The sequence below is a fragment of the Sinocyclocheilus rhinocerous genome, unplaced genomic scaffold (genome assembly GCF_001515625.1).
Source record: "Sinocyclocheilus rhinocerous isolate Xijiao unplaced genomic scaffold, SAMN03320098_v1.1 scaffold1166, whole genome shotgun sequence".
Classification (NCBI taxonomy): Eukaryota; Metazoa; Chordata; class Actinopteri; order Cypriniformes; family Cyprinidae; genus Sinocyclocheilus; species Sinocyclocheilus rhinocerous.
This window is the reverse complement of record NW_015646356.1, coordinates 655,115-667,423: the sequence shown is the minus strand read 5'-3', so window position 1 is coordinate 667,423 and position 12,309 is coordinate 655,115. Positions and strand designations below refer to the sequence as shown.

Sequence of the window (12,309 nt, the reverse complement as noted above, 5' to 3'; positions counted from 1 at the left end):
TCCCACTCATCACAGTCAGCCACACCTACCTAAAACGGCTCGTTCTAACACTTTTTTTTGTGTTTTTCAGTCTTTGTATAAATCGACGCGTTTCAGAAAGGCGGGGCATAGAGGAGAAACAATAATGTACAGTATGTGGAAAATAATGTGTTTTTTTAACCTTAAACCGCATAAACACATTTCATTACACCAAATACACAAAATAATGTTCTTCTTAGCAACATCATATGACCCCTTTAAAGCATGGAAAACACCATTGCTAGACTGTCTGCAAAAACTAAGATGCCAGATGCACTGCATGCCTTAAGTGGCGTTTATCAGGATGTGAGCAACCACATAAGAAAGCTCTCAGCATGCCTCAGTAGTGTGTGGTGGGGTTGGGAGCTGGGCAATATAAGGGCTCTTCAACTCTTTCTCTCTCTGTCCTCCACTTACCTCTAGGGCAAGAGTCATACTGAAGCCAAATAACTTGGACTTTTGGTTCCAAAAGAGTTGCACACACATATTTTAATCTCTTTAATGGAAGTTTGTTGAAGCAATGTGCCATAAATGCAATTTGGGTCTAATGTCAAAACTTTGACATAGGGCAAGCACTGATCCAACAAACTTTTTAGAGAATCTTTTAATTGACAGAAGAACCCCGAGGATGGATGATTTAGTTTCAAAGCACGCCATTACTGAACCTGTGAGGCATTTAGTCAGTGTCAGGAGACTCAAGGTTAGGAGTGTTTTTTTTTCCTAACTCAAGAACCCTGTGGTATCAATTCTGCACATATTAGGTGTTAGGTTATTTATTATTTACTAGAAACTATCCCAATAGTTCCAGCTTGATTAGTACTTCATTAAAGTAGCTATAGCTAGTCATTGCACATGACAATTAGCCTACTTGTTTTATTGGGATAGTGACTATACCACAGTTGTGACTAAATGAATAACTATTAGTCACTAATGGGAAAGGTCCGAGTAACATCAATATATAGGCCTATTTTAATAGATAATAGATGAAAGAAAACGTTAAAATGGCTTGCCATAAATTTGCATTTAAAAACAAAGTTTTTCATAATGACTAAACGGCTTTACAAATTGTTATAGCCTACACATCAAATCTGTCGGCCACGTGTATTATGTTAAGCATTAAAAAAAGTCAGCCAAGCACCAAATATTTAAATTCAAAACTCACCTTGAAGGTCGCGCAAGCGTTTTTACTTCAGTAGCCTAACTTAAGTTCTTCAATCCAAATTAACCAAATCCCCTCAGAGAGCAGACGCTCAGAAGTCAAACAGTCATTCTGCATGAATTGTCCCTGCTGTTACTGCGTTTCCCTGCGAAGAAAGCTGAATGATGCTGACTGCTGACAAATCCCGCAAGGATGCGATTACTACGCGCCTGAACGCGCTTTCACTGGAATGCTCGCCGGGATGCTGCGTCGACAGGTCTACACTCCGCGCACGCGGCGTCATATTGTTGTCAACCGATATAACCTATTTCATGCGGTTGTTTGAGCCCCAACCCGTTCCCTTGTTTGAGGTCTCTAATACATTATATAACATACGTATATATATTAAAGATGACAGCTGTAAGCAATTATTCAGAAGAGACGTCGAAAAACAGATTTTTGTGTTAACTTTTCAAATGTGTGAGCGCGCGAATTTCTCAGGAGGACAGAAAAAAACTGCGTGCGGCAAGCAATATAGAAACAAACTTATGTTTATTATTTTCTCTGCTTTTCTCGCATGGCTAGCCCTGGTTTAACACTTCCGGCTGTGAAATTGGGGTAGCTTGTATCTATTAAATTATTAAAAACAGTTTCTTAAATGGCTGATGTTTGTAGTAGCCTAGGCTAGCCTAGTCATTGTTAAGATGTCCTAAAATGAGCGAAATAGACAAAACGCATAGATGATAAGCTTAAGGACCATGCAGCAGCAATTAAAATATTAGACTGCTGTATGGCTCTCCGCCTAAACTAATTCAGCTCTGAATATTGTTCTGCAGAAGATGTGACCTTAGGCTGTCATTCCTCCACCTTTATCATAAAGCTCCTTGCCAGAAATATATGATTCACAGAGATACATCAATATTTAAAGTCACAGCTGAAGTGTTGGACTGGTGACTGATTCAGATTACATTTCGAAGATGAATAGTATGCCTTACAGTTGCATGTATGATGTGAAAGCTAATAGTAAATCATGAAAAGATGATCCTGCAATCCTCAGTGAACCCATCTTATCATCTGCTTATTATATTCTATATTCTAGAGACTGCAAATTCTGTGGTGGCTGAAATTTATAAGCCATTTAGTTTAACCATTCTGTTAATAAAATATGGTTAAGCATGTTATTTAATGCAGTCCTTTGATAATTTGACACTGAGATGAGTTTCTAAAAAAACAATTATGGATGAGTTGCTCTGTTGTCAGTCTAATGGCCTTCCACTGTGTGAGAAGATGAGAGCTTTTGGTGTCTCACATTTCCTTTTGATTCCCCTGCCTTGGTAGACAGGAGCACTGAGGCATAATGATTACACGAGCGAACATAATCATGCCTTTCTCTCAACCATGCTGTCATTATAGTCTTACAAATACAGCCATGGCAGTTGGGTGATTCTCAGACAAGCGGATGACATGACTGGCATACCCATCTCTTGTATCAGAAGGCAGGGCGGGCACGACCGGGAGGACCATTTGCCCATTGTGCCAGGAGAAACTGACCAGCAGGCACACAATGAGCTCTGTGAGGCGCAAAACAAATGTAGTATTGTTTGGGCTACTTTTTGCTGTCTACTGTGTTGGGAGAAAGTTGCACCCACACAGAGCTCTGGAGCTTCTGTCATCTTTGGTCCATAACACCAACTTGAAGACTTACTCCATCCTTTTGTGCAAGCAAAAATTAAATGCATATGAAAAGGAAATTTGTTTTATCACACAATTCATAGCCAACATTTACTTAAACATTTAACAGTTTATTTGTCACACACATTGATAGTAAAATGATCATCTGTGAAAAGAGAAATGTAGATAAAAGGAGGGATAGTACTATAAAAAAAAAAAGAAAAAGCAGAAAAATATAAGCTACAATGGCTAAACAGTGGACATTTTTGGACACTTAAGACACTTTAAAAATGTGAGATTTTCATTGCATTATACTAAAAATAAATGACATCTCCAAACAAATGATAGCCTAATACACAGATTCAGAAATAACTTTATTCAGTTATTTTAACCAACTTTTAACTATGATCAACTATTATAATTAGTTATTATAAAAATAACTATTATTATATTATTATTAATAATAATAATAAATGAATTATATTTTTTGATTGAAATGCCCAAATACCTTTTGGCACCACTAGTATAAATAAGAACAAAAACAGATTTAGAAAGAAAATGTAAATATCAGTAAACAGTTATATAATGCAGATATTTTAGTGAACAGTAGTGTGTCTGGGGACTTTGGGTTTTTGGGGTGGGCCTTTCTGTCGACAAACAGAGGATCCAGGTTGCTGTTGTCCCTGGACTCACCTGCCCTGACAAGTTACTTCATTAAAAAGTGAAAAACGGCACCATGGGAAAAAGTACTAATACTTTCTCAAACCAAACATTCTCCAAATCCCACAATATCCTTTAGTCATCATCTAATCATCTTGAGAAATATGGTCACATTGATGTTTCCAAAACCATGACAGATTTATGATAATATCTTACAGATAAAAACACTTAAACAGTGTGTTGCGTGTGTAAAGCATGAAAAGTATCTTTTCAGGGGCACATTTCTGTCACAATGATAAACAGCTATCAAAACTGTCCGTACATGCAGTCACTGGCTGTCCAAACAAAGATAAACAATGAGAGTGATGTCACTCCCTCTGAGTGCAGCAGAAGATGCCTGTTGTTTGTTGGTGTAGTCTTTTCACTGCGATTTGTGTTAAGGCCACAGATTTTACCCCTCACCTGCTTCCCACTGGATCAGATCTGTTTGACCCTGCTGTGAGACAAAGCACAGATTATTGAAAACCAAGCCTGCATTCAATGACGCCAAAAGATGATAAATTACACCGATGATGAATTAATGTCACAATAAGGTCATTGATTCATCCGAGCCTGGCTGAACAAAAGGTCGGCTCGAATTGTGACAAAAGTGAATGGCTTGGTTCTCCACTGGCCAGACTCTGGGTGTTGGAAAGTGTCAGCTTTGCAAAGCAGCTGAAAGTGCAGATAGATGAATACAGAAGACAGTGATTAAAAATGAATGTTTCACTTGGCTTATTATAATTTTGCATTGAGTGATTCTGTGCTGCAATACATCTGATATTAAAAAATGGTTGAACAGAGAAAGCCTAAGGGCAAGACATGTTGTCATTAAAGAAAAGGAAGTGCACCTGTTCTTGTTCTAAGAAAATATTCTTGGCTCATATTGGTAGGATGCTATTATTTTGCCTTAGGTCATGTTCACCATAATTAGTGCAAAACTGTGCAAATCCAACATGTTAGGATAACGCTAAATCACCTGAATAAAAATAAAATAAATAAATAGAATTGTATCCTATTATGAAAAATATTACATACTTTTGCTTTTATATATAATTTTCCAGACACTATTGTCTAAAGTGCACATAATGAAGACACTTTCCCTGGAGTAATCTGGTGATCCATGTCTTGCTCATAAGGAACAGTGTAACATCCAGCGAGTCGCCGTGAACAGAGCTGTTTTTGACAAGAGGGTGTTGTTTTACGCTACACTTGAGATATTTTAAACAAAGTATGTTATAGACTTTTCATTAAGACCCTAAAGAATCATATCAACTTGTGGAAAATGGGCATCCTATGACCCCTTTAATTCAAACGTAGTCCATTATAAATGTGCACAATTAGACTTAATTTCTTAGGATTTTCTGCCCCCTAATGGACAAATATGCATACAACGACCCGAGAAACAGAAAAACAGTAGAATGTGTTTCTTCCAGTTTGTTTGGGCACATTATCGCCCCCTCTGAATCAACAGTCATAGCGGTCAAACAGGAAGTAGAACTAGGCGATACAACTACATGCTAAAAGGTGGATAGTCAGCATTTAGCGCCGTTACAAAGTAGGTAGACTTTTAGTTATAAAATATTAGGCTAAAACTGTAAATTAATGCAACCAGAGCAATAAAAGCCTTTCATATTAATGTCAGCAACTGTACTGTCTAAATATGTGTAAGATATTACTGTAATGCATTTTGTTTTTACTAGTAAAGTTGCGGTTACCATAATCACTTTTTCAATCCTATATAGATATGGCAGACAGGAATCCATCTATTGTGGTGGTTGGTGCTGGAGTGGCAGGACTCGCTGCAGCCAAGAAACTGGAAGAATATGGATTTAATGACGTCACGGTGCTGGAAGCGTCTGAGAAGTTCGGAGGAAGAGTAGCTACTGCAGCTCTAGGTGAACAGCCTACATTATACCTCAGATAGCTTACACGAACTGAATTATAGTAAAAGTTCATATATAGAAAATGTTATTCAATATTAAAAGTTCTACAATTGTATAGTAATTAATTAAATAAATCGTTATTAATAATAATAAAGTATTATTAAATTAAATTAATACAAAGCTTTGTTCATTTTGATAATTATATTTATTATGCATAATGTTTATTATATGATCATTGTTTTAACAAACAAATAAAAGCATGATTGTGTGTTAGAGGAATCTGAAATCTTTGAACCCATGACTTAGTTTCGCTTCCATTAAATAGTGCAAATTTTTTTTTTTGCTATGTCAACAGATTGTATAACGTGATTTTAAATCCGATTTATGAAGAGACAATGTCAATGAACTGACCTTTAATGGCATTTATTTTTATTTTTATGGGGTCATGTTTATAAACACATTTTATGCCAAAAACTCAAGAAATTGAATAAATTCAATCAGATATCAATACAGTGCCTAAAACCCATCCCTGGATAGGCCTAGAATAAAATGTGAAATCCGGGGTTTTGAAATAAAATATAAATGAAGATAAACATAAAAGAAAAAGAAGTTCAAGGTTTTTGTGCATATTTTAAATACCTAGGGCATTTCTGTCAAATTCTGTAACATTTTCTCACAAACCCTGGTTAATTTCTGACCCTGTAATGCACTATTCTATGCTGTATTAATATTTAACAATACATATGTCACTGTCTTTCTCTTTTTGTGCCAAAGGTGATGTATGTGTTGATACCGGAGCACAGTACATCCATGGGGCGTCAGAAAAAAACCCTGTCTACTGTCTACTAAAAAAGTCTGGCCATCTCAACCAGATCCCTGAGATGGGCAAAGAAACATTTTACAGTAACAAGGGACACAAAGTAGATGCAAACTTCGCCAGATGTGCATATGAAGCTGGAGAGGAAATCATTCGATACCGTGGTTCCAACACGGGAAGGAGTTTAGGTGAACACTATGCAGAAAAAACCCAGAGTGTGATTGACAGCTTGCAAGACGATGACGAGAAACCAAGAATGCAGAGTGTTTTTGCTTTGGTCGGAAAAGACATGCTGATTGATGTTGGAGCTTCAGACCTCCACAGGATCTCTCTTGACTCCTGGCAGTATTATATCAACATGGGTGACAGTCTCAATGTTGCAGGGTATGATGGGTTGAGAAGATGATCTACATTCATTTGCAATTATTGCTCACTAAATGATTCATTTAGTGTTAAATGTTGTGTATGGATGTCAGTTCAATGTTTCAGCTTGTGGATATGCTGCTGGAGGACTTCCCTAAAGATCGTTTGCTGCTGAAAAGAGAAGTTAGTAAGATCAAATGGGATGGATCCTTTTCTGTTGCCCCTCCTCATAATGAACCTCTGCCTACTCACACTGAATCTGCTTCTCAAGAAAAAGCCCGCCAGTACCCAGTTTGCGTTATCTGTGAGAATGGAGAAGAGATTCTAGCTGATCATGTAATTGTGACCATTTCATTAGGTATGTGTTGATAAGGACTGAGTATTATGAGGATGATGCTTTCTGAAGTGAGCGCATTTATATATGTAAGAGATACATTTTGTCATTGCAAATTAAGAGCTTTGTCTGAATGTGTGTATGTTTTGAAAGGGTGTCTAAAAGCACAAGCATCCAGCCTATTCATCCCCAGTCTCCCAACCGAGAAAATGGAGGTCATCGATAAGCTGTGCTTTGGCAATATTGCCAAGATCTTTCTGGAGTACGAAGAGGCATTCTGGGAAAATGATGTTGGTTCTATCAGCCTCATTTATGAGGATGACACCCCTGCCTCAGTATCCACCAATAAAATGCAGTGGCTCAAGAACGTGCAGTCCTTTTCTGTCCTGAGACCCAAAGAAAGGTTAATGTTGGATCAAATGACAGTGAAATGTTCAGTCATTTTAAATATATGATACATTTATTATTTTACATTTGCATGTATAGATGCTGTATGAGAAATCTGGATATATACAATTACTCTTAAACACCACTGACTATAATTAATAGTAAAATGTAGGAAAATCAGCCAAAACCCGTGCTTCAAAGATTCAAAATAATAATGATAATAATAATTTGTTGTAGTAGTAGTAGTACTAACATTATTATTATGACTGTTTATGGTGCAAAAAGCTGTAGTAACATTATTCTCTCTTTTCTAGGTTTGGCAATATCTTAATTGGTTGGTGTCCAGCAGACATAGCTGACCTGGTTGAAACCATGACAGATGATGAGCTCTCAACTGCGATCACTGATCATCTCAAAATGTTCTTTGGTAAAGAATCCTCTTTTATTCATTGTGAGTGTTTGCTAATGTGCCAGTTAAGACTTTAAGGTTTTTACAAGTTGTAAAAAATGTGTTGGTGAAAAGTTGTTTTTTCAAGTATCATGTATTTTTAATATTTTCTATACTCCTAAGGACGTTCAAACATTCCCCAGCCGAAATCCATACTCTGCACTAAGTGGCGCAGCAACAAGTTCATAAAAGGAAGCTACGCTTTCCTTCCTGTTGGTGTTGATGGCCAAGTTATGGACACATTGGCCCAACCACTAGTGGGCAGTCGGCATCCTGACCAAGTATGTGATTTTTCTTTTTCTTTTTGCGTATACCATTATTTTGAATTTAACATAATAATGGAATATTCTTTTTATTTAAATATGTGTTTGGTTTATGGGCTATCAAGCAGAAGGTTTTGATAAAGAATATATGTTTAAAAGACGGTTGGGGTAAGGCCCTCCTTTGATTTGCTTTTCTTTGTCATTGTAGTATTAAAGTGATTTTTTTACTCCATATATTTCAGGATCTTCAGATCCTGTTTGCAGGTGAGGCAACGATGAAGACTCTTTATGGCACAGTGCAAGGAGCTCTACTCTCGGGACACAGGGAGGCAGACAGACTGGCAGCACATTATAAGAAGACAGTGGCTCCCACTTCCACTACCTCATTGGACAAACAAGTTTAGAGAGTTAAAATCTGTTCATAATCTAAAATTTATTCTGTGACTGATGGTGTCCAATAACAGGGCAGAGAAAAAAAAGACGTGATCACAACAAGCCTTCCCCCATGAGGCTGCTCTATGTAAAATAAAATAATTTAAACTTTTATTTGCAGACAAAACTGTTTTAATTAAGAAAAAAGACTGATTTTAACTTTTTACTGTTGTGTATTGTACCTTTTTATATCGTATACTATGTATTGTGTATATTTTTATGACGAGCTGAACATATGATCAGAATTTCACACTGTATTTTTAAATAAAATATTGCATGCTAAATTGTGGTTTGATTATTAAAATTGTAAGCAGTTGGTTTGCATAAATCTATTTTATTTAGAGAAAAAAATAACCGCTGCTTTTTCTTCACAAAACAAAAATCAAACAGAACAGACAGCGGAACTATTGGAAGTTGCAGCACAAGTTTCCAGGGGAGCGTTCTATGCTGATACACCTCCATGCCGTTGATGTGACCTTCACCATTCTGAAGTGTTCTGCTATTATCTTCTTACACTTATGAATATATTTACTACGTAGCCGTTTCCAGTGTTGCAGATTTTATGGTCATGGCTTTAAATACAATTGGCCAGCCTTGCAAGAGTATATTTCGGTTTGCGTTTCCACTGCAGTTTAGTATCGCTTTAGAGTGGGCGGGATTATCCACATGTCGTTATAGTTGCGCCGCCTCTACTGCCGCGACTCCTGAAAAACTTTTTCATTCCGCGTCGCCCCATCAAGCTCTCGCTGGATCCGCTCCTCTGCTATCAACGAGAGGAACGTCTGTACTTCCTCAACAGGGGGAACAGCCACTTTTTGGTTGTTAAAAAAAGGTGCACTCGTTCAAAACAGTTGCGTTTGATCCTTCGCTGGCTAATGTCACCAGTGGAAACCCCCCCAAAAGTGAGCCGTACCGTGCCGTACCATGCAGTGGAAAAGCGCCATTAGGTAAGTAGTGAACCGATAGCACATTGAGTTCTCTCGTCTCTGATATAGTGTGGTAGTCAATGTATTTTCTTTTTTAAAGTTGTGTGTTAGTTTTAAACGAAGCCAGAGTGACTCATTTTACCCCTTTAACATATTTTTTAACATATTTTTTGTTCCCATTCAAAATTTATAAGACCTGCTCATGGAAGGATTTTGGTTTCTTAACTATTTCCTTAATGACAAATTATCTGACTTTGCACTAAATGATTGAGGTGCTGAAGCTACAGTGATTGCATTATTTTTCGGTTATACTGCAGCTAGCATAAACATCATCAGTGATGCTCAGAAATGTTTACATTTGTAATGTCCTTTTATTGTTTTGAACAGGTGTCTTCAGGCTGTTGTCACCCACAGGTGCTTGCAGGCCACATCCACATTTCACACTACAGTCTTTCAGTCAGACTCCAACAGAACCTGTGTGGTCCGCTTTGGGAGGCAGAAGTATGAGAGGATGTATCCGGTTCTGTTGGTGAGACCTGAAGGATCCACCATCAACATCAGATATAAAGAGCCAAGAAGAATAATGAAGGTTAGTGGTTTATATTCCAGTTTCCAAGCTTTTTTGTTAAAGGTACACACTTCACCCAAAAAGGAAAATTCTGCTATTATTCACTCAATATCATGTTGGTGGTGTGTTTTTATGTGGTAGGCAAAAGGAGGATTTTTTTGAAGAACTGTTATACAATGGTAGTTTAAAATGTCATCAAGTTTAAAAAAAAAAAAAAAGGTCCTTGGGTGAGTGTTTTGAGTCAGTTATCAACAGTTTTTACTGTATTTTATTTTTCCTCCCAGATGCCCGTGGACATCACCACCCTCTCGGAGGAGGAGAAGAAAATCAGGATGCGGAAAAGAGAACCGAAGAGGGCAGCGAAACAGAAATTGGATGATTTTGAGGATGATTTCAAAGTTGATGATTACAGCAAATTCTGGAAGAAGAAATAAATGGACTGACATTCAGAGTATTTATGTTGTCTCACATGTACAATATTGCAATTTTGTTTTATATGTCACCCTTCAATTAAAAAGTCTTCAAATGTTTGTCATTCTCTGATTTTTTTTAATTTTTATTTGGGGCTGAATTGCATCATTTTTTTAATTAAGTATTCTTATATATACTGTACTAGTTAAATTTTTTCCACAATTTTTCAAAATTTTTCCTGTTTTTATGGAATTAATTCATTTAGATTATTATGCTAAATAACCCCACAAAATTATATATTTTGTATATAAAGACGTAAACCGTTAACTTTAAAATATATTCGTTTTCAGCGTCCTCACGTGGTGATGTGTAGCTGTCATATAATGCGTAACTCAGCATTGCATTCTCAGCATTCTCTGGAACAGGCTGATTAATTATTAATGAATTTAGTACCTGCTTCAAAGTTCACACTTTTGCCTCAGGCATTGTACAAAATGCCAGCTTCACCTGAACTTGTAACGGGCACCCCAGAGCCCGAGGTGCCCAGGAAGTTTACTTTGGAGGCTGCTGATATTGCTGTGGTTGTGATCTACTTTGTGTTTGTGTTGGCAGTTGGAATATGGGTAAGTAAAAGTCTGAAGCCTCTCTGGTAATATTTGCATTGATGTAGAGAATTCTGTATGCCTAATTCTTGATACAGAGATGGAACTGCTGTGTTTTTGATTTGTAGTCTTCAGTCAGAGCCAACCGGGGAACAGTGGGTGGATACTTCTTGGCCGGACGATCCATGACATGGTGGCCAGTGAGTTTTTGTGTGTTTACTCATAATAATGAAGCTGGGATGTTTATTTTGTGGATGTCTACAAGGAAGCATCTTGATTTTTAAAGTCCTTGCCTGGAATTACAACCAGGAAAGCGGAAATAATAAATCAATCCAGTCTCCTAAGTGAATTTATTTCATGTAAACACATTATGAAGTAAATGTGTTTTGTGTTAAATTAAATGAAATCATATACAACAGTTATACACAAATCATATTTACAGAAGATTCATATTTAATGTGAAGACATGTCTCTTTCAGCTTGATTTATCATAGTTTCATTTAGTTTTGGGAGTGTTTTCTCAGTATGTCTCTCTTGTGTTATGTTTCAACAGATTGGAGCCTCTTTGATGTCGAGTAACGTAGGCAGCGGGCTGTTCATTGGATTAGCAGGAACAGGGGCTGCAGGGGGACTCGCAGTCGGGGGATTTGAGTGGAATGTACGGCAGACAAATCAGTCCTCATCCAACAAGCTTTTAGTGTTGTTTCAGTAATTCCTGATTTAATTTGTGAGATTGTTGTTGTCTTAGGCTAATCAAATGTTTGACAGTTACTGTATATTGCATCAAATGCTGAAACAAAACAAGTGTGATGCTCTTTAGGCAACATGGCTCCTCATTGCCTTGGGCTGGATCTTTGTGCCTGTGTATATTTCTGCTGGAGTAGTCACAATGCCAGAGTATCTGAGGAAGAGGTTCGGGGGTCAGCGCATCCGCATCTACATGAGTGTGCTGTCTCTCATCCTCTACATTTTCACCAAGATATCAGTAAGACTCCTTAGTCGAATAAATGTGAATTAAGTATTATTAAATAATATATAATAATTATTATGTATTTGTTATATATGTATTAAATATAACATATTCAATATATTCAATATAACATTTGATTTGTTATATATTTAAAGAAAAATAAAATAACAGTACATTAAAACAAACAGAAACTTTACAAAACTAGAAAAAAAATAGGATCTCATAATAATTAGAAAAAAGTATACTATGACAAAAAAAATGCAAATTAGAAGGAAAAGAGGACTTTATATTGTTAACTATATATTGTTTTAAATTTACATTTATATTAATGATATTGTAATGATAAAAGAGTGACTAGTATGAATGAAAAAAACTT

At 36.7% G+C, this 12,309-nt stretch overlaps 3 protein-coding genes across 4 annotated transcripts in view; all 3 read left to right on the top strand.

The window, feature by feature from the left end:
* Positions 1–5,014: 5,014 nt before the first annotated feature.
* Positions 5,015–8,726, top strand: LOC107707587 (spermine oxidase-like). Of its 2 annotated transcripts, none has more exons than XM_016511666.1 (8): positions 5,015–5,084; positions 5,272–5,424; positions 6,187–6,613; positions 6,706–6,950; positions 7,080–7,290; positions 7,628–7,740; positions 7,885–8,042; positions 8,267–8,726. In XM_016511666.1, the coding sequence occupies exons 2-8, from the start codon at positions 5,274–5,276 to the stop codon at positions 8,426–8,428; spliced, it is 1,467 nt and encodes a 488-aa protein (XP_016367152.1). In that variant the 5' UTR covers positions 5,015–5,084; positions 5,272–5,273; the 3' UTR covers positions 8,429–8,726. The 2 variants fall into 2 exon arrangements, with proteins under 2 accessions (XP_016367152.1, XP_016367151.1); XM_016511665.1 differs by having other exon boundaries at positions 7,080–7,329.
* Positions 8,727–8,877: 151 nt separating this feature from the next.
* LOC107707588 (39S ribosomal protein L55, mitochondrial-like) lies at positions 8,878–10,480 on the top strand. The gene is made up of 3 exons (XM_016511668.1): positions 8,878–9,068; positions 9,770–9,971; positions 10,235–10,480. The coding sequence occupies exons 1-3, from the start codon at positions 9,019–9,021 to the stop codon at positions 10,382–10,384; spliced, it is 402 nt and encodes a 133-aa protein (XP_016367154.1). The 5' UTR covers positions 8,878–9,018; the 3' UTR covers positions 10,385–10,480.
* Positions 10,481–10,855: 375 nt separating this feature from the next.
* LOC107707571 (sodium/glucose cotransporter 4-like) overlaps positions 10,856–12,309 on the top strand; it is a 9,359-nt gene continuing 7,905 nt past the window's right edge. Inside the window, exons 1-4 of the mRNA XM_016511638.1 lie at positions 10,856–10,984; positions 11,092–11,163; positions 11,517–11,621; positions 11,784–11,948. Of these exons, the coding sequence (XP_016367124.1) occupies positions 10,856–10,984; positions 11,092–11,163; positions 11,517–11,621; positions 11,784–11,948 (471 nt within the window). The remainder of the gene's footprint in view (positions 10,985–11,091; positions 11,164–11,516; positions 11,622–11,783; positions 11,949–12,309) is intronic.

What these genes read in the sequence shown, in the direction of transcription:
- LOC107707587 (XM_016511665.1), top strand. Translation starts at nt 5,274, where the DNA reads ATGGCAGACAGGAATCCATCTATTGTGGTGGTTGGTGCTGGAGTGGCA. An exon ending in AGTAGCTACTGCAGCTCTAG is followed by an intron (nt 5,425 to 6,186) that starts GTGAACAGCCTA and finishes TTTGTGCCAAAG; the next exon opens with GTGATGTATGTGTTGATACC. An exon ending in GCAGTCGGCATCCTGACCAA is followed by an intron (nt 8,043 to 8,266) that starts GTATGTGATTTT and finishes CATATATTTCAG; the next exon opens with GATCTTCAGATCCTGTTTGC.
- LOC107707588 (XM_016511668.1), top strand. Translation starts at nt 9,019, where the DNA reads ATGGTCATGGCTTTAAATACAATTGGCCAGCCTTGCAAGAGTATATTT. An exon ending in CCTTGCAAGAGTATATTTCG is followed by an intron (nt 9,069 to 9,769) that starts GTTTGCGTTTCC and finishes TGTTTTGAACAG; the next exon opens with GTGTCTTCAGGCTGTTGTCA. An exon ending in AGCCAAGAAGAATAATGAAG is followed by an intron (nt 9,972 to 10,234) that starts GTTAGTGGTTTA and finishes TTTTCCTCCCAG; the next exon opens with ATGCCCGTGGACATCACCAC.